Source organism: Diaphorina citri, unplaced genomic scaffold (assembly GCF_000475195.1).
Source record: "Diaphorina citri unplaced genomic scaffold, Diaci psyllid genome assembly version 1.1 scaffold427, whole genome shotgun sequence".
NCBI classification, from domain to species: domain Eukaryota; kingdom Metazoa; phylum Arthropoda; class Insecta; order Hemiptera; family Psyllidae; genus Diaphorina; species Diaphorina citri.
The window spans coordinates 95,462-117,085 of record NW_007377862.1 but is presented as its reverse complement, the minus strand read 5'-3'; the positions used below and the strand labels follow the sequence as shown (position 1 = coordinate 117,085).

General features: G+C 40.0%; 1 protein-coding gene and 1 pseudogene across 1 annotated transcript in view; both read left to right on the top strand.

Annotated features, from left to right (window-relative positions):
• The window catches only part of LOC103508722 (nuclear pore membrane glycoprotein 210-like), a 39,934-nt gene extending 29,523 nt beyond the window's left edge, over positions 1-10,411 (top strand). The window contains 7 exon segments of the mRNA XM_026823239.1: positions 814-844; positions 1,413-1,561; positions 2,539-2,670; positions 3,096-3,263; positions 5,046-5,237; positions 5,747-5,881; positions 10,080-10,411. Of these exon segments, the coding sequence (XP_026679040.1) occupies positions 814-844; positions 1,413-1,561; positions 2,539-2,670; positions 3,096-3,263; positions 5,046-5,237; positions 5,747-5,881; positions 10,080-10,411 (1,139 nt within the window).
• Positions 10,412-21,258: 10,847 nt separating this feature from the next.
• Positions 21,259-21,377, top strand: LOC113467195 (annotated as a pseudogene).
• The last annotated feature ends 247 nt before the right edge of the window (positions 21,378-21,624 follow it).

Here is a 21,624-nt window from a genome sequence, read left to right as displayed (position 1 = left end):
AACTTTTCTGATGGAATCTTACGCCCATAGTAACATACCCTCGGATATTAGAGTTTGAGTAGCGCAATGTGCTGTTCAGATGGTGCTACTCATTTGTTATGCTTAAACACATCTCTGTCATTCATAATGTCTACGCCGCGCTCCTCGCTTTCCGTACGTGAACACATAATACCAAATATCCACACGACATAATAGAGGAGGCGCTATACTACATACTACCACTGCCACAGTCAATAACTTTCTATTTTCATAGCACATAATACCTATAATATTTTTTTTTTTTTTTTTTTGACAAAATACCTACATACCTACCTAGCAAATAATTATTATTTTGTAATGCCACTCATCTTAGTGCCTGATTTTTAATCTTCATAATCAAAGCTGGGTTTGAAATATGTGTGTATGCAATGTGCAGGACACGTAAATACCTGCTCCTTCAATAATTCCATCATTTTGAGTCCGAATGCATTCATAAGGTCGTAACAATGGCCTTACCTACAGCTTTCAGCCTTTCTTTTTGAAAGCATTTGAAATCTCGTTGGAGAGTTTAATTAATAATACAAATAAATTAGGTACTTTGCTATGATATCTACTGACAAAGTCCTGCAATCCCTGCATATCAATTGTTCTAAGTTATAAGCAATAGGTGTAATCTCACCTTACTCTCTCAAATCCCATTTCTTGCGTGGGATTCTACTAGAATGTTATAGGCCATCTCTTGAATGTTTAAGCACTTTAAGCTATCAAGAAAGCGTCCTGAAGCACTTGAACTTAAAGCACTTAAACCTTTGTTTCTTTGCGTCCTGTTTCCAGAGTACTGGATGGCGAGACACTTCCCAGATGGGTAATTTTTGCACGAAAAAAAATGTTCAGCAGGTACATAAATGATTGTCTTCAAATTGAATATTGATCCCGTAAGCCTTTATCCTTGACAAATGAAGAATGACGAAAGACATGGGACACACAAGTCTTGGTCCATCCAATGCCAGAATCATGTAAAAATCAGAATACAAAGTCTTATTTCCAATAGCCAAGCAGAGGGCTATCCCAAACCTAGCATAACCTGGAAGAAAGCAATGGGTAAGCTTAACTCTTGTGAGTCTTATATGCTTTACAAACTACCTATCTTACCAAGCTATAAGGATAGGTTTACAATCACCTATCCTATCAATCAAGCTATCAGGAATTGGCGTCTGAGACAGTTTTGTATAAACTTATAAAGGGACTATTCAGTCTCACCTAGTGATGGGTCGTGGGTAAATACCCACTGGGTGGGTAAATAAAAATTGGGTATTTACCCGGGTATTTTTTTCGCGCTCCTTAATATCTTTTCTTTCTTCTGTCGTCAACTCATCACCATTCGGCTAAAGCTGAAGCTGCTACATATAAACATTCTTCCTCATTTTTCGTAGATATACAATCAGAGAGCAAGTTCTAGAGGATGGCATGATTTCAGAGCTGGGTATAGCCAATGTGTTACGGCAGGATTCGGGAACGCTGTCCTGTTTAGCCACCAACTACCATGGTACGGCCGAGATGACCATTCAACTACTTGTACAAGGTAAATGACACAGTATCATTTATTGTATCCATCTTATTAAACAATTTTGTTTAACCGTCGTCTGGACACCATCGTCTGGACAATCGCACCCAAGACCTATGAAAATAAACAAGACCTTGTTTAGACTGCGGGAGTAAAGGGACTTTTCAATCTCACTCTGGCAGGATAAACAAGGTATGTTCCATTATATTCTATCAAACTTCATTTTAAATAATTATGTTTGATAGAGGGGACTGTAACGGCAAAAGTCTTATCGTCCCGAAATCAAAGAGAGAAGGAAGACGGGATAGGAGAAAGCCAGCCGTTCCGAGAACGAACAGTATCTGTTCGGGATAAAATCCGCCCCGGGCGGGAATCGAACCCGCGGCCTAGCACTTACAAGGCAGACGCGCTATCAACCAAGCTAACTAGGCTGTTCTAAATCAGTGGTTCTCAAACTGTGCTCCGCGAAGAGCTTTCAGGTGCTCCGCGAAGAGCTTCCAGGTAATTCGCATAGTTTCATTTTTCTTATCGCATTAAAAAAATTGGCGCCGCGAGAGGCTCCCAGTTGTCCCCCAATTTTTTTTTTTTTTTTCCCCTTAAAAAAAAAAAAAAAAAAAAAAAAAAAAAAAAAAATCGCACGAATATGTTTAGTCAAATGGGAAGTATTGGAACAAGCCATTCCGAATTACTTTTAAAAATTCCTAAAGAGGAGGCGGTTAGCTGGTACCTTGTCGCCAAATAAAGGTTACAGTCAGCTCCCATGGCGTAGTGGTCACTGCGCTCGCCTTGCACGCGGGAGGTCCGGGTTCGATTCCCGGCGGGAAAATCCTACAATGCTGCAGTGAGCACCAAAGTTGTGACATAATAACACAAAAGAAACTGCATTTACATTTTTGCATTTACAAATAAAGGTTACAACTCCCGTCAGTAAAAACCCAACCAGTTATGCTGTGAAGTTAAAACTCTGTTAAACTTAATCATTTTGTCCGTTTCAGAAACTCCCGAGGCGCCTAAGAACATTCGCATTACAGAAGAGAGCAGCAGATCCTTGCAAATATCCTGGACTGCACCCTACTCTGGCAATACTGCTATCACCCAGTATATTATACAGTATAAATCATCTGAAGGTAATTAATAAGTCTATTTTTCACTCAGATTAATCCGGTGTGAACATCACCGACGAAAAATTGATTAAAAAAATCTCGTCGAAGGTTTAAAAATTATACAAATATTTGATACAAAAAGGTGTGGGTTTTGACTTTTCTAAAGAGGTTAGACAGAGAGAGAACACTAACTACTGAGGTTTTAGCGTATCGAAATCAAAGAGAGAAGGGAGATAGGATAGCCAGCATTCCGAGAACGAACTTATCTCTTGAGGATAAAATTCGCCCCGGGCGGTTATCTTACCGCGACCTACCGCTTACAAGGTAGACGCGCTACTTTCCAAGCTAACTAACTAGGCTGCCATTTTTCATTATAGTCATCTATTTTCTTCTATTCCTCAGAAATTAGCATTTTTCATTATAATTAACCATTTTCTTCTCTTCCTCAGAAATGTGGCCTACGCAGCCTCTCAAAATCATAGTCCCCGGATCTCAAACCTCAGCCACTCTTCAGCCTCTACTGCCAGCCACTCAATATCAAGTTAGACTCCTAGCTGAAAATCCTCTTGGTATGAGCGAAACAGGGGCAGAACTACAAGCTAGCACACTTGAAGAAGGTAAATATAACCTAAATTTAAATAGAATAATAGTGTCCGGATCTCAAACCCCATCTATTCTACTGTCCGCTACTCAATATCAAGTTAGACTTCTAGCTGAAAACCCCCTGGGTATGAGCGAAACAGGGGCAGAACTACAAGCTAGCACACTGGAGGAAGGTAAATTCGTTAACATTGTCTTGAAAAAAAGGACTATCTATTATTGTGTTAAGCATACAAAGGAACGCCGGACACTATTGGAATCGGTATAAACAGTGCTTTATTTAAATTTATTTTTCAGTAGGAACAAGTATACAATAGTAAAAGTAGTTAAGTGAGTGCCTACCTACCTAGATAGTTGATTAGTTACTTATTGGTTGAGGTCTTGAACCGAGTCAAAACCAACCTCAACTCCCAGATCAAGCAGTCCCCTTGGCTGATTACAAAATCTCAGCCAAACAGTCCACCCAATCCGAGATTTAAACCCATTTAAATATGAAAAAGCTAGGAAGAAGAAGAAGAAGAGTTTTAAGCATATTTAAATTCTTGCCACCCATGTTCTGCTCTTGGCTTGGCTTGGGTGTAGGGGCAAACAGCCCCAATGGATAGGTTAAGCTTCAACAAATCTACGAATCTAAATGGGAAGTATTGTGTCAGTTCTCTTCCTCTATTTGTGAAGTTAAGTCAAGAAAGTTTGAACGTGCTACCAGAGATATTATACGCGCGACAGGGAAAGTAGCCATTTTCAGGTAGTTGTAGAGGGACAACTACAAATGATGGAAGAAAACGGATTGCGTGTGGGTGTTGGGGCATGAAAGTAGACCAAGTTGAAAAACATTTTTCCACACCACCTATTCCACCTAACCCTATGTACATAAACTACATTAGAAAATTGATAATCAATTCCTAGCATTTGATAACAAGATAACAATCATTATGAGAAAATTGACCATATTTTTCTCCTCTTGGTATGAGCGAAACAGGGGCAGAACTACAAGCTAGCACACTGGAAGAAGGTAAATATAACCTAAATTTAAATAGAATAATATTGTCCGGATCTCAAACCTCATCTATTCACTGCCCACTACTCAATATCAAGTTAGACTCCTAGCTGAAAACCCCCTGGGTATGAGTGAAACAGGGGCAGAACTACAAGATAGCACACTGGAGGAAGGTAAATTTGTTAACATTGTCTTAAAAAGAAGGACTATCTATTATTGTGTTGAGCATACAAAGGAACGCCGGGCACTATTGGAATCGGTATAAACAGTGCTTTATTTAAATTTATTTTTCAGTAGGAACAAGTATACAATAGTAAAAGTAGTTAAGTGAGTGCCTCCTACCTAGATAGTTAATTCGTCACTTATTGGTTGAGGTCTCGAACCAGGTCAAAACCAGCCTCAACTCCCAGATCAAGCAGTCCCCTTGGCTGATTAGAAAATCTCAGCCCAACAGTCCACCCAATCCGAGATTTAAACCCGTTTAAATATGAAAAAGCTAGGAAGAAGAAGAAGAGTTTTAAGCATATTTAAATTCTTGTCACCCATGTTCTCCTCTTGGCTTGGGTGTAGGGGCAAACAGCCCCAATAGATAGGTTAAGCTTCAACGAATCTACAAATCTAAATGGGAAGTATTGTGTCAGTCCTCTTCCTCTATTTGTGAATATCATTTTTTCACACCACCTATTCCACCTAACCCTATGTACATACATAATTAACTACATTGGAAAATTGATAATCAATTTGATAACAAGATAACAATCATTATGAGAAAATTGACCATATTTTTTCCCCTTTCTTGCAGCTCCCAACGGTGCCCCCAGGGAGGTCACATCCGACCCCGGGGTGGTCGACCCCACCGAACTGCTCATCAAATGGAAAGCCCCACCCCGCGAATCTTGGAATGGGGTCCTACTCGGTTATGATGTGGGGTACCAGATTTCTTCCGGGTCCAGTCTGGCGCTTTCCTCCTATACACTGAAGTCTGTCGAATTAGGTAAGCTTCATAGTTCAATTTTTGGAGAGGTTCATTGGTGTACTTTAAGCGAATCTTGGAATGGGGTCCTACTCGGTTATGATGTGGGGTACCAGATTTCTTCCGGGTCCAGTCTGGCGCTTTCCTCCTATACACTCAAGTCTGTCGAATTAGGTAAGCTTCATAGTTCAATTTTGGAGAGGTTCATTGGTGTACTTTAAGCTCACATGAATCACCCATGAATGCAGCACACTTAATTACTTGCCCTGCCGTGGAAGCCAGCAATGATATTGTAGGAAAATATTGGGACGCGCGTAGGAAAATGACATGATAATCAATTCCTTTGCATTAGTAAACAACAACAACAACAACAACAACACCAAGCACACTTAATTACTTGCCCTGCCGTGGAAGCCAGCAATGATATTGTAGGAAAATATTGGGACACGCGTAGGAAAATGACATAATAATCAATTCCTTTGCATTAGTAAACAACAACAACACCAACAACAACAACTTTTTGTTTTCAGACAACCAGTATGAGGGCGAGCTTCGTATCCCAGGTTTAACCCCGTACACCAAGTATGCCATCGTGGTACGCGGGTACAATAGCGTAGGCAAAGGCCCCTTCTCGGAGCCTTTCATAGCCAGGACCAACGAGGGAGGTGAGTATAAATCGAGGCCCGTTTCCTGAATGGAACAATGTTTTGAACACATCACATGCCTTCAGGCACAATCCATTTGTCGAGGGTCTAGGTTTTCGTTGTCTTTGGGATCAATTTTAATTTAAATTTTTATTTTTTTATTTTAGATTTTCTATTTCTATTTTGTGCTTGTAACACGTAAACAATTTGTTTTGAGTAGAAATAAATGAAACGAATTTAATTTGAAGAAACAATTTACTGACGAAAATTTGTAATGAAACAATTTGTTTGATTTGGGATTGATTCTACATTGTAATTTATTTTTGAAAATATTGTACCAAATACATGAGACCTTGCTTAGACTGCGGGAGTAAAGGGACTTTTCAGTCTCATTCTGGCAGTATAAGCAGGGTATATTCTATTCTATTCTAAATGTAAGAGGAGGTAAACCATATAAATCGAACAGATATCTGAAAGAGTGTGAACCATACAAATACAAGAGAAGGTAAACCGTCTAAATCCAAGAGGAGAGAAACCATAGAAATGTAAAAGAAAATAAACCATCTAAATCTATCAGAAAGTAAACCAGTTAAATGTAATAAATAATATAATGAGGAAAAAGGTAATGATGATAGAAAGCCGGGTGGTGGTATTGGCATTAGCTTTATTGCTCTTTTTTTACTTTCCTTATTCCATGATATAAATCTAAGAGACTATAACCTTTGGTTGGTGGTGTGGCCGGTGGTGTAGCCAAAACCAAAAAAAAAAAAACAAAGAATGTTGTGTGAGCGAAGGACAAGAAAACCAAACCAAAATGAATAGGGGGAAAAACTCACCTCGGTAGCTCTTTTGAAGGTGATTACCTGCCGGCCGGCGTAAAGGTAGAGATGGGGTGCTCCTGAGCTGGGCGAGTTATTAACAAAGGGGTGACACTTTGGGGAGAGATTTCGACCTTTGTAAATTTAATGGAATGAGGTTCCGAGTAACAATAATAGAAAGTAAAATGAGAGAAATTGGTAAGATGTTATTCGTGCGGTAGGTGATAGGCAACACGTCAAACAAACTGTGAAAAATCCAAATCTGAGGTCAAAACTCCGAAAAATTAACTTTAAAAGGTCGAAAATTCAATTGTTATTTTGCGCTAGGCCGCGGGTTCGATTCCCGCCCGGGGCGGATTTCATCCTGATGGGATAATGTTCGTTCTCGGAACGGCTGGCTTTCTCCTAATCCTGTCTTCCTTCTCTCTTCAATTTCGGGACGATAAGACCATAGCAGTTACAGTTCCCTCTGTCAAACCTGTTCAACCAAACCTAAAGAGTGGGAAGTGCGTCAAAATGGTTTGTGGAACAGGCCCTTGGCCATCAAATTTGTAAAGAAAATCTCAAAATATCGCAGCCAAACGGACGAGAGGCCTAAGTTTTTCTATCTAGCAACATCTACATAAGTATATCCCTTGAAATTCAGCAGGCACATAGCCAGTTTCTTCCCTTTTAGGTGTGACAGAGGGAACTGTAACAACGGAGGTCTTTTCGTCCCGAAATCGAAAAGAGAATGTGAGGTGAGGCCTAGCGCTTTTTTTTTTTGGCATTGGTTTGGCACTAAGCCTCGACCATACAGCCAGAGTGAAAAAGCCTAGCGCTTACAACTCTTACAAGGCAGAAGCTTTACCCTCCAAACTAACTAGGCCGGCACTTCTGTATTACCTATTTACGGATTTACCTACTTATTGTTTTGAATGGAGCAGTTGCAAATGGGTAAAACTTATAAACAAATGGTCGATTCCTATGTAAAAAGTTGGGGAAAATCCAAATCTAAGGTCAAAACTCCGAAAAAATAACTGTAAGAGGTCGAAAATTCAATTTTTATTTTCCGTTCTAATGAAAGAGTTCAAATATGTGTGACGTCAGACTTTAAGCAGTTGTTTTTTTCGTCCGTTAGGTAGCGCCACTATGCAAGCGCGCTAGCGGAGGAGCAGAATGAACTGCGCAGAAACGTATGCGCACAGACACATTAATGCGTTGCCTGCGAGGGAGCTTTGCTCGGAGAGCTTTTCACGTATCGATGACAAATGACAATAGCCACACCCACATGTTACATTTTCACGATCTCACAAATCAGAAATCTACAAAGAATAAAAGGAATAATTGTTTTTGCACGTCTTTTTCTGAGGTAGGTACGTTGACCACCCGCCAAGCTTCATGCCATCATCAGAACTCAAAGGTCGGTAAGAACATTTTATTATTTGCTAGTTGATAATACATCTACCTATTCTATTCTATGCCTTATTCTTCGGTATGAACGTGTTGTACATCTATTCTATTCCCTTCTATTCTATTCTATTCTATTCTATATTCTAGGTATATTAGGTATTACATACATACATCACCCAAGTCATTTTTCACCAAAGGTCATTTTTTCACCATTAGGATAAATAAGGCAAATACATACTAGCATGAAAGCATGTGGATGTTATTGGATGCATGTATCTAGAAGAAAAAGAAAAATTCCGTTGGTCCTCATTTTTCCTGCTCTATGACTTTGAAACATCACCCAAGTAAGCGCAACTGATCTATTAGTCAAACACTCGATCCAACCCTAAGCCCCAACCTAGCCTACCAGCTATCAACCCTCAGTAAACAATAACTAACAAGTATAACAATTAACTATTATTATGCAGGTACTAACTATTATTACCTAGGTATCTTTTTATTATAGCTAACCTACCTTATTATCAATGAACACAAGAACAACGTGAATCCCAATATGTATCTACCTATCCATATTGTGTAGGTACAATTTGCCAATATACAACGCACAATCTTCCGCCTGAAGCTAAAGCGGACAAATTGTACTTTCTACCGAAACAAAACCCAAGGGAAAAGTAAGCAACATTATCCAACATGTCCATATTATGAAGAAAGTATACGAACATGACCGTAATTACGCACGACAAGTAAACACCAAATATCTAAAAGAACAATCGCGGTACCTGGTAAGACAGGATAGGAGAAAGCCAGCCGTGCCGAGAACGAACATTATCCGTTCAGGATAAAATCCGCCCCGGACGAGAATCGAACTCGCGGCCTAGCGCTTACTTGGTTGACGCGCTACCAACCAAGCTAACTAGGCTGGCCTACCCACATCATCATCATATTGCTCAATCAGTAGATTGGTTGGTAGCTCTCCATGATGTTCTGTCTGAAGATTTCCTCTTCATCGCGCCCCGGGCGGGAATCGAACCCGCGGCCTAGCGCTTACAAGGCAGACGCACTACCAACTAAGCTAACTAGGCTGGCTGAAGGTAATTAATAAGTCTATTTTTTACTCAAATTAATCCGGTGTGAACATCACCGACGAAAAATTGATTAAAAAAATCTCGACGAAGGTTTAAAAATTATACAAATATTTGATACAAAAAGGTGTAGGTTTTGACTTTTCTAAAGAGGTTAGATAGAGAGAGAACATTAACTACAGAGGTTTTAGCGTATCGAAATCAAAGAGAGAAGGAAGATAGGATAGCCAGCGTTCCGAGAACGAACTTTATCTCTTGAGGATAAAATTCGCCCCGGGCGGGTATCTTACCGCGAGCTACCGCTTACAAGGTAGACGCGCTACTGCCCAAGCTAACTAGGCTGCCATTTTTCATTATAGTCATCTATTTTCTTCTATTCCTCAGAAATTAGCATTTTTCATTATAATGATTTATGAATTGAATGTGTATTGAAATGAGAAAACGAGTGGTAAGGTTTGAACGGGAAAAGCTATGTGGAAAGAGAACATTTTATTGAGCCGACATGCAATTGAAAACGGGACTGGGAAAATCTAACAATATCGATTGAAGTATTGATTTTGTGGTTGTCATGGATACAACAAATAACTATTTTCTTCTCTTCCTCAGAAATGTGGCCTACGCAGCCTCTCAAAATCATAGTCCCGGGATCTCAAACCTCAGCCACCCTCCAGCCTTTGCTGCCCGCTACTCAATATCAAGTTAGACTCTCTGAGACGGACTTGACCATAGTCCCATTCAGGTACCCTCAAAAGAGCCAGTGTTATTGTCTGTGGCTTGACAGGGCTGGTTTTGTCTGTTTTACGTCCTCCAGCGAGACAATATTTCTTAGTTGCAAACAAACAAAAGGAAAAAGACGACCGTAATAAAATTAATATTCTGTTCTACTTTGTTCTATTGTATTCTATTCTATTCCTATTTGAATTTCAGTCCCAGCCGCCCCGGCCCACATCAAAGCAGCCCTCGTTTCTCCTTCCCGCATTACCATCACCTGGCTACCCCCATCCCCCAGCAACGGCCCCCTAGTTTCCTACTCCCTCTATTCCCGCATCCTAGGCCCCGGCCCCAACTCGGCCTCGGGCGAAGCTGGGGGACCGCACAAGAAAGTCCTCCGGCCGGCGAGTGTGGAATATTTTGTGGATGTGAGAGGCGGAGTGGAGGGCGGGGCCTCCTATCAGTTTTGGGTGGCGGCTGCTACGGCCGTGGGCGAGGGACCGCATAGTCGCGTAGTGGCCGTGTTTCCTAGTAAGAAAGGTGAGTGATGAAGTTGTAATAATTCTGATAAAAAGCGCTTTTACTTAGGTAACTGAGAGGTATTGATTTTTCTAAGGCCAGTCACTTACTATCAGGTTGACCTGACAGCTACTCCATTGTCCTAACGAGGCTGAGTGCACCCTGAAATTCAAGCACAGAGCCGAAAACACTTACGACTCTTCCGGAAATCAAACTTGGACCTCTCCAGCCTTGGAACTTTCTGCATGGCAAGCAAGCGCGTTACCACTGGGCTAACCATTGTATTTTTATTGTATTTTTTTTTAATTTTTTTTTTATTTAAAATAATAATGTATTAATTTATTTGTAGCAACAAAAGAATCATTATTATTACGTTGCATGTGGTCCTTATTGAATGTGCGTACCCACACACACCTCCCTAGGTTGGGCCTTTTATTCTCTTCTCTTTCTTCTTCTTCTTCTTCTTCTTCTTCTTCTTCTTCTTCTTCTTCTCCTTCTTCTTCTTCTTCTTCTTCTTCTTCTTCTTCTTCTTCTTTTTCTTCTCCTCCTCCTCCTCCTCCTCCTTCTTCTTCTTGTCATTTCTTTTCTTAGAATTTGAATATTCTTTTTACTTTCTTTTAATGTCAGACTACCTACTTATTATAAGGTCTGGTAATTACTTTCATTGTTTTAGCACTTTGAACTTTGAGATGAGTTGCGCTTTATTATTTTCACATTCGTAATTCCGTACAAATCTTGTAAATTACCTAATACCTATAGCCTATAGCTAACACTTGGGGTACTTGGACAGTAAAAATGAAATTATATAAAAAATAACAACAGTATAAAATTGCTTCATATCAAGCAATATTGAAGTATTCAATTTGTACCTACTTTTACTTTAGGATAAGTACCAATGCACATGGGTAGGTACCCAAAGTGTTTCTCAAGCAAATCACGGTAAGCTTGAGTAGGAGAAGAAAGTTGTAATCTAAAAAAATCCGGGCTGTGTAATTATTTGTAGTGGAGCTGTAGCATTATTAAAAGTAGATACATTTGCAATTCATTCTCGTTTATGACGCTCCATCAAAGAAACTACTCATGTATTAAAATTTGCTAATAGAATATAAGTTCTTTGTTTGTCCTAAAAGTCCCTCTTGAACCATTTGTATCTGATTGATTATTTGTCCTAAAAGTCCCTCTTGAACCATTTGTATCTGATTGATTAACCAAGATTTAGAACTTTTCTATGCCAGCGGCTATGGCACACTTTCTATTTCGACATGTACTCAGCTTTGTGAGTACAATGGGATCTCAACGAAAAGCCTGATATTACCACTTGCATATTAGCAGTTAAAGGCTGCCTCTTAAAAGGGTACCTACTTACCTAATGGATATTATTATTAAATTCTAATGATTTTGCCCATGTCCCACACAGGTGAGTGCCAGTCAAGAGGACTACGTGCGAATCAAGATGGAAAGTTCAGCTGTTCCCAACGCACAATCGTTCCAAATTTACCCTCTGGAGAAAACCAGCACAGAGCCTCGCAGTGATCTTGTCCCACACAGGTGAGTGCCAGTCAAGAGGACTACGTGCGAATCAAGATGGAAAGTTCAGCTGTTCCCAACGCACAATCGTTCCAAATCTACCCCCTAGAGAAAACCAGCACAGAGCCTCGCAGTGATCTCTTTGTTCAAGTGAATAGTCCTCTGACACAGCAAACCATTCAGGTAAGTCTATAAACGGACTCAAGGTATCGGGTTCGATGCCCAACATGGCAAAAAAATCATATTAGTGAGTTTTCGCAACCATATATAAGCGTCCCATTAACTGAACTCTTTAACAGCTTTAACGTTATTTGACGAAAACTTGTTTCTGAGTTTTTGTCAAATAACGTTAAAGAGTATGTATCAAAAACTCTATTAGGTATGTATATCTTGGTACTTATTTTGATTACAAATATTTTAACGGGTATTTTCTGGTGTTCTCCTGTTGACGCAGCAGGCCAGCACATAAGTAAGTAAATGGGAAATATTGTGTCTCTTCTCGCCCATCTGATGAGGGACATACTACGGGATGGGCAGGTCCCAACAACATTTTTGAAAACGGCCATAAAACTTTTTTTTTTATCCAATCTGATCTGCCAATTTTCATCAAAAGTAATAACTTCTTCTCTATTTGATTCACAGATACCTACGTAGGTAAATGATGAGTTGGTGACATTATTGTTTAATATTTACACCGAATTTTGCCTATTGTTCTCCAGACAAGATGTTTTGAGAATTACCCCGCCCTGACCTTGTCGATTGACATCTATGTTGACTGCTGATTATATTGTTCGAGGTGGATGATGCTGATAATGTCAAGCATACAGGGTGTCCATAAAATTACACTCGGACCCGGGTTTCTATCCTGTTCCCTATTCCACGAATGACTCTGCACTCCCCGCACTTACTGTTTACTCCACGCGCAGAAAATATTGATAAACGGTAAGACGCGACGGGTTTTCAAGCCTAAAGAGAGGGAAGTGCATCAAAATGGTTTGTGGAACAGGCCCTTGGCCATCAAATTTGTAGAGAAAATCTCAAAATATCGCAGCCAAACGGACGAGAGGCCGAAGTTTTTCTCTCTACCAACATCTACATAAGTATATCCCTTGAAATTCAGGAGGCACATAGCCAGTTTCTCCCCTTTTAGGTTTGACAGAGGGAACTGTAACAACGGAGGTCTTTTCGTCCCGAAATCGAAGAGAGAATGTGAGGTGAGGCCTAGCGCTTACAACTCTTTACAAGGCCGAAGCTCTACCCTCCAAACTAACTAGGCTGGCAGTTGCGCTTACGTGGGTGAAGTTTCTAAGTCAGAGAGCAGAAAAAACGAGGAACAATGGAATTTTTCTTATCCTTCTACGACTTCTAGATCCCGAGATAAATCGATTAAAAAAATACCGGTCAATCGTGAACTTTGACGGCATAATACGCTCCCGTAGGCGATGACGTCACATCAAATGTCAACTGATCTATTAGTCTTGAGGAACCCAAACCTGAGAGGACTTTATAAACCCCCTGTATGCAAAAGATGATAATAATAATAATTGCACCAAAACTTGATGATGACGAGATGTCTAGTCCATTTTCTTGGATATTTTCTTCTCCTTCATTTACTGCACCTGCACCGAGTTAGATTTGCATTTAACTCTTTGTTTCACGAACCAAAAGAAGGGGAGCCTAGTTAGCTTGGTTGTTGGCGCGTCTACCTTGTAAGCGCTAGGTCGCGGGTTCGATTCCCGCCCGGGGCCAATTTTATCCCGAACGGACAATGTTCGTTCTCGGAACGGCTGGCTTTCTCCTATCCTGTCTTTCCTCTCTCTTCTCTTTCGGGATAATAAGACCTTGGCAGTCACAGTACCTCTATCATTTTTTTCTTTTTTTTTTTAAGGAAAATTTAAATTGAAAGTAAAAAGGTCAGTTCACTTGACCCCGTGTAAAGTTACTTTCACTTTCAACACAGAGCTTTTCACGTATCGATGACAAATGACAATAGCCACACCCACATGTTACATTTTCACGATCTCACAAATCAGAAATCTACAAAGAACAAAAGGAATAATTGTTCTTGCACGTCTTTTTCTGAGGTACGTTGACCACCCGGCAAGCTTCATGCCATCATCAGAACTCAAAGGTCGGTAAGAACATTTTATTATTTGCTAGTTGATAATACATCATCTACCTATTCTATTCTATGCCTTATTCTTCGGTATGAACGTGTTGTACATCTATTCCATTCCCTTCTATTCTATTCTATATTCTAGGTATATTAGGTATTACATACATACCTACATCACCCAAATCATTTTTCACCAAAGGTCATTTTTTCACCCTTAGGATAAATATGGCAAATACATACTAGCATGAAAGCATGGATGTTATTGGATGCATGTATCTATTATGTACATATTTTATGTAGGTAGGTACTAGTGGTCGACCCGTCCTGTCCTTTGTATTAAACAATTTAGTTTCTTCAGTCCACATCCACAATATCGAATTATTTATCCTTTACGGTCACTGGTGGTAACATCATTACTACACTTGCCAGCCTAGTTAGCTTGGAAGGTAGAGCGATTGGTTTGTAAGCGCTAGATCACGGGTTCCATTCCCGTGCGAGGCGGAATGAATGAACTCAGAGGAGTCCAGTTAGCTGCATCTATTCCGCTAGGAGGAGGATGGTCAGCAAGGAAACAAGGTAGGTACATAGGTACTGATTTTCTTTAATCACGATCGAATAAACTAAAGGCTAAAAAATTCCCGGAGGGACGGACCCAGCTTGTTACAATACTCTATTAGTGGAGATGACATTAGCACCAAAAAATACGGAATGTAATATGACTCCATAGTCCATACGTAATACTGCATTGGTGGAGATGACTGCATCACCATATTGTTCTCAGACTATCCCAAAAGATGTTCTTGGAAATTTTATTCACAACTTCAAGGATTGTTTTCAACTAGTACCTACCTACCTATTGTAAATTTGTAATGCCCCAACTGATAGCTGTAGGATACCTACCTACCTACCTATCTACTCACATAAAAGTAGATAGCTACTTGACTATTGTATTGTCCTTACGAGCCAATGTTCGCGTGATCTGTTGTTGTGCTCTGGATTTCTGTTCTGAACGTTTTCATCTTGTTTATACATTTTCTAATAATTAAATGAGGTGATAATAATGCGCGTGACATATGTACCTTTTACCTTATCTACATAGGTACCTCCTCAAAATTGTCTGTATACAACTACATATACATAGGTATAGGTACCTACACAAAATTGTCTGTACAACACAGAAAGACATGGAAGGAGCCCAGGATTTTTTTTTTCTGGGCGTCTAGAGATAGAGCGATCAGTGTGTGAACTATGAAATGTGAAATGTGAATGAGTGAATGGATCTCGTTCTTATAATATAAGATTTCTGTAGGTAGGTACTAGTGGTCTACCCGTCCTGTCCCTTGTATGGAACAATTTAGTTTCTTCAGTCCACATCCACAATATCGAATTATTTATCCTTTACCGTCACTGGTGGTAACATCATTACTACACTTGCCAGCCTAGTTAGCTTGGAAGGTAGAGCGATTGCTTTGTAAGCGCTAGGTCGCTGGATCGATTCCCGTGCGAGGCGGAATGAATGAACTCAAAGGAGTCCAGTTAGCTGCATCTATTCCGCTAGGAGGAGGATGGTCAAACAGAATTGGTCACTGACCCTCGCAAATTCTTGGCAAAGTCAGTGTCCTAAACTTGCAAAACCAGTAAGGACGAAACACGGAAAGCGGAAGTTTTAGAGAACAATAATGACATTTCATTTGAAACAAAATGTAGATAATTCTTATTCTTAACAATAGTGTTATGTTTAAAGTTATCATGACTGTTTCCACTTCCACTGTCTAAACACAGACAAAACGCCTAATGTAAACACCAAACTTGAACATACCAGCGGAGCTAGCACGTTCAATGAACCAGTTCCCCACAGATCACTGAAGTTAAGCACCGTTGTGCGTGGTTATTACCTGGATGGGTGACCATCTGGGGAATCCGCGTGCAGCTGGGTTCCCGGCTCCACTCAGGCTGGGTGAGGTTAAATTGAGGAGGTGGGTAGCTTGTCACCGAATAGTTGGTAAAACCCTCGTAACGAAAAGACTTGAGATGTTAGAAGTGACCCTAAACCTCCATTTTCCAAATTTGAAAATTTCGACATGTAAACATGAAAGAATACGGTATCAAGTTATCAACGTACATAGGTACATGACATACATAGGTAGCTGGTAGATACTAATCTAATTTAGTTCCTACTGACATTGACCTTATCAGCATAAAGTTCAAAGACTTGCTGAGCAAACAAATTTACGACTCCAACATAATGGTTAAGAAGTAATGCACCCTAAACTCTCACTTTACTTAGAAGTCAATAGCACTATAGGGTCCTCAGGTCTTTCCTCAAGAATGTCCGATCTTACCACAGAGAGTTTCCAGTTAATCAAGATTTTAAGAAATGCTGGTTGCCAGCCTAAAGTTAGCTTGTAAGCGCTAGGCCGCGGGATTCCCGCCCGGTTCGGGTTTTATCCTGAACGGATGAGGTTCGTCCTCGGAAGGGCTGGCTTTCTCCTATTCTCTCTTCGCTTAGGGGACGATAAGACCTCAGCAGTTAAGGTTCCTTCTGACAAACCTCTTTTTTTTTAAAAAAAAATAATAAATAAAAAAAAAAACGTGGACCCTGGGTGACCAATCAGCATCAACATTAGGCGTTCGCAGTTCAAGACAAATACCTACCCACTTTTTAACCTAATACCTACCTACCTAATAAATCAGATTCTGTGTTCTCTGAAAGGTTAGTCGTGAGAAGCATATGTCAAAATTTTGTGTGCTTTGTAGGTCAAATGTCAGCAGACCGAAATACTCTTTTTTCTTCGAAATAATTTGTGTGTTCTGGGGTCAGAGATGTTGGAGAATGATTTTTCAGAGGGGTATCTAATATTAACATGCATTATTTGACATTATGTGTAGTGTAGTAGACGCGAAATCTTGTTGCTGCACTAATAATAATTATGTTGATAACCAGCGGCGATAGCACGTCGTGTACAGCAGTTCTTAAGGGATCACTGAAGTTGAGCAAGTTTGCTCGTGGTTCGAATCCGAATAGGTGACTGGGTAATCGGCGATCGCGCGCTGCTGGCTTTTCCCGGCCCACTCAAGCTGGGTGAGGTTAAGTGTTGTACAATGAGGTCAAGGGTCAAGCCCTATCAAACAAACGATTTTTGTGATAATAATTTTTATATTTATAAATTATTTTGTGTCCTCAAAAAAGCCATCCTTTTTATATAGAACCTAGGGCCCGGAGTGTCCAAGACCATAAGTAGATACTTACTATTCACTACTTATTAAGTATTGATACAGCACTTCTATAGTCCCCATTTTTATCATGTCTTCATTTGGTTCCAATAGTTCAATTAATCCATTACCAATAATCCTGACATTTTACTAATTTATTCATAGTAAAGTAAGTATTCTTAACTATTTTCTATTTTGTATTCATAATAGTAAATGAGTGATATCTAAAATACTTACACCCACGTGCAAAAAGTATGGGGGACTTATTGACTTAGCAACTTTTTCTAGAAGAAGAGAGAGAGAGAGAGAGAGAGAGAGAGAGAGAACAGATATACTAATTGAATTATACCTGGTTAGAGAACTAATAAGTACACTTGTGCACAAAAAAATTGGGAGTTTACGGATTTTGGTACCAGATAAAAGCTTAAAATGTAGTTGTATTTAAGGTACAGTTGAAGTAAAGCGACTTTCTGCCCTACCTCGACAGTCTGAGGTCTTATTGTCCCTAAAGCGAAGAGAGGAGGAAGACAAGATAGGAGAAAGCCAGCCGTTCCGAGAACTCACCTCTGTTTAGGATAAAGTTCGCCTCGGCGGGAATCGAACCCGCGACCTAGCGCTTACAAGGCAGGTGCACTAGGCTGGCTCTATTTTTAATAGAAAATTTGGTGTTATTGAAAAAGTTGCTAAGTCAATAAGTCCCATCCTTTTAGCACGTGGGTGTAAGTATTTTAGATATCACTCATTTACTATTATGAATACAAAATAGAAAATAGTTAAGATTACTTACTTTACTATGAAGTATGAATAAAATGTCAGGATTATTGGTACCTAATGGATATTAATTGAACTATATTGGAGAAAGAAGAAAGACAGCAGGATAGGAGAAAATCAGCCTTTCCGAGAACGAATCTTATCTGTTTGGTGTTTAGGATAAAGTTTATCCCAGGTGGGAATCGAATCGAACCGCTTACTAGGCAGACACGCTACCCTCCAACCTAATTCCTATCGTATAACTAGGGAGGCAGATACCATCTTTGATTTTCTATTTATCTCTATTATATACTTTTTTCAAAGTTAACAGGTGTTCATATTGAAAAAGTATACCAAAGTCAATCTGTCCCAAATTTTTTGCATCTGACTGTAGCATATCTCCCCGTTTCTTTACAAGTATGCAAATCTGCAAAGTGCTCAAACTTCTTAACATTTCAGTGTTACATAATGGCATCTTATTATTCTGAGGTTTAGTTTATAATTTTACAGCGAGATGTCTTGGGATATTTGCATGTAGAACACGCGAGACTGCATGTTCTGACCATCCTAGACCGCGTGTGGACAAGGTGGACTCCTGACTGGGAGATTGGGGGTTCGAATCTTGGCCTTAAGTTGGACTGACCCGTCTTTGCTTCTCTACGGAAAATAGGACTTTTAATGTATCAGTTCTCCCCCCCAACTCAGACTGTCGAGGTAGGCCAGAAAGTCGCTTTATTTCAACTGTACCTTAAATACAACTACATTTTAAGCTTTTATCTCATTTATCTGGTACCAAAAACCGTAAACTCCCATTTTCTTTATTTTTTATTTTTTTTTGTGCCCAAGTGTACTTATTAGTTCTCTAACCAGGTATAATTCAATTAGTATATCTGCTCTCTCTACCTCCCCTTCCTCCTGTATTGGTTCTGAGTTCTTAAGATTCTAATTCTCTCGAGGGACAAGGCAGGCAGAAATTCATTAACACCTCGGATAAGGACAGGACCGACCGTATATTATCGACCAATAATGTAAGTATATTATCGGCCAATAATTGTTTATCTTGCCCATTGTCACCACGCTCGAAGGCTACGCAGACTGCCGGAGCCAAAGTTTTCGAATGCGCCAAATCACACGTCCTACTCCTAATCAGAATGGGAGAGTGCCCGGGGCGACAGTTGTTTCTGGTCGCCCCCCATATGTGGTGAATATTATTTATGACTCCATGACACTGGGGTTCTGGCGCGACGTGCGACGAGGTAATAGCGCGACAAGTTTTTTTTTTTCTCCTAAGAGGTTTGACAGTAGGAACTGTAACTGCTAAGGTCTTATCTTCCTGATAGCGAAAAGGAAGACAGGATAGGAGAAACAAACTTTATCTGCCATATGTGGTGAATATTATTTATGACTCCATGACACTGGGGTTCTGGCGCGACGTGCGACGAGGTAATAGCGCGACAAGTTTTTTTTTTCTCCTAAGAGGTTTGACAGTAGGAACTGTAACTGCTAAGGTCTTATCATCCCGAAAGCGAAAAGGAAGACAGGATAGGAGAAACAAACTTTATCTGCCAGCCAAGTTAGCTTGGAGGTAGCGCGTCTGCCTTGTAAGCGCTAGGTCGCGGTTTCGATTCCCTATCGTCCCGATAGCGAAAAGGAAGACAGGGTAGGAGAAAGCCAGCCGTTCCGAGAACGAACCTTATCTGTTTAGGTGTTTAGGATAAAATCCGCCCGCGAACTTTTGATGTTATTTATGGACGGTTAGTTAATAAACACTCACCAATACCATTACCTATATTGTTATATTCGGACATAATAGAATTCTTACCTACCTACATATTAGGTACATGTACCTACCTAGAACTTTTTGTAGAGTTAGAAATATCATAAACAAGGAGATAAGCTGTATTTCTTCTGAAGTGACAAAGTTGCTTATTGATTTAGAAGCTCTTTCGGTCTCTATTTTGGTTCCAACTTGTCATAGGCATAAATAAAAGCCTTAGAACCAGACAAATTTCAAAAACATGCGAACTTAGTAATAAATCTGTCACGTGAGTGGGTTTTCTAAAGTTATGATGTTATGAATAAGCATAGAAATTTTAAACAAATTAGGTAGATTATATAAGAGTTTGCTTTTGAACTTTGCCCGAAATCAATTTCTTCACAAATTTACATCTAATTTTTTCTTCTATTTTCAAGACCTTCCTCCTCTCCTCTTTATGTATCTAGCATCACCTCGGGACGGCGTGAGGCGATCGAATTATCTGCAGCTTCATATGAATTCTGCAGCTTCACACAAATTTAAAATCTACATCAAAATTTTCAATAAGATATTTAAAATGCCAAGTCAAGATATGGTGAAAACAACAGAAAAGGAATACCTATATGAAGATGGGAGATCGGATGAGGGAGATGTGTAACCCATACCTAGTTAACATTAGTTCACACGTAATACTGTATTAGTTGTCAGCTCCCATGGCCTAGTGGTCACTGCGCTCGCCTTGCACGCGGGAGACCCGGTTCGATTTCCGGCGGGGTCAAGAAATTTGTATCATGCAAATGATTGAGTCCGTGACTGGCTATTGCGGGGCCCACTCAGCCTCGTGAGGGAAATGAGTAGCTATGACATATAAATGCGCATAGCGACCGGTGCCAGCATGGTAGGTAAACATTGGATTTTAGGATTATTGAGATATTGGGGAAATCCTACAATGCTGCAGTGAGCACCAAAGTTGTGACATAATAACACAAAGAAACTGCATTTACATTTTTTAAAAATGGGGTTTTTTTTTTTTTTTTTTTTTTTTTTTTTTTTTTTGTTAGGAGGTTTGATAGAGGGAACTGTAACTGCTAAGGGCTTATCGTCCCGAAATTGAAGAAAGGAAGAGTACAGGATAGGAGAAAGCCAGCTGTTCCGAGAACAAACCTTATCTGTTTCGGATGAAATCCGCCCCGCGCGAGAATTGCACGCGGGAGACCTGGGTTCGATTCCCGGCGGGGTCAAGAAATTTGTATCATGCAAATGATTGATACCGTGACTGACTGTTACGGGGCCCACTCGTCTTGGCAAAGTCAGTGTCCTAAACTTGCAAAACCAGTAAGGACGAAACACGGAAAGCGGAAGTTTTAGAGAACAATGACATTTCATTTGAAACAAAATGTAGATAATTCTTATTCTTAACAATATAACAATAGTGTTATGTTTAAAGTTATCATGACTGTTTCCACTGTCTAAACACAGACAAAACGCCTAATGTAAACATCAAAATTGAACATACCAGCGGAGCTAGCACGTTGAATGAACCAGTTCCCCACAGATCACTGAAGTTAAGCACCGTTGTGGGTGGTTAGTACCTGGATGGGTGACCATCTGGGGAATCCGCGTGCAGCTGGTTTCCCGGCTCCACGCAGGCTGGGTGAGGTTAAATTGAGGATGTTGGTAGCTTGTCGCCGAATAGTGGGTAAAACCCCTCGTCACAAGAAGACCTAAGATGTTAAATTGAAGTTAAACCCCTAAACCTCCATTTTCCAAAATTGAAAATGGAGGAGTTGCAAATGGGTAAAAATTATTAATAAATGGTCAATTCCTACGTAAAAAGTAGTGAAAAATCCAAATCTGAGGTCGAAACAACGAAAAAGTAA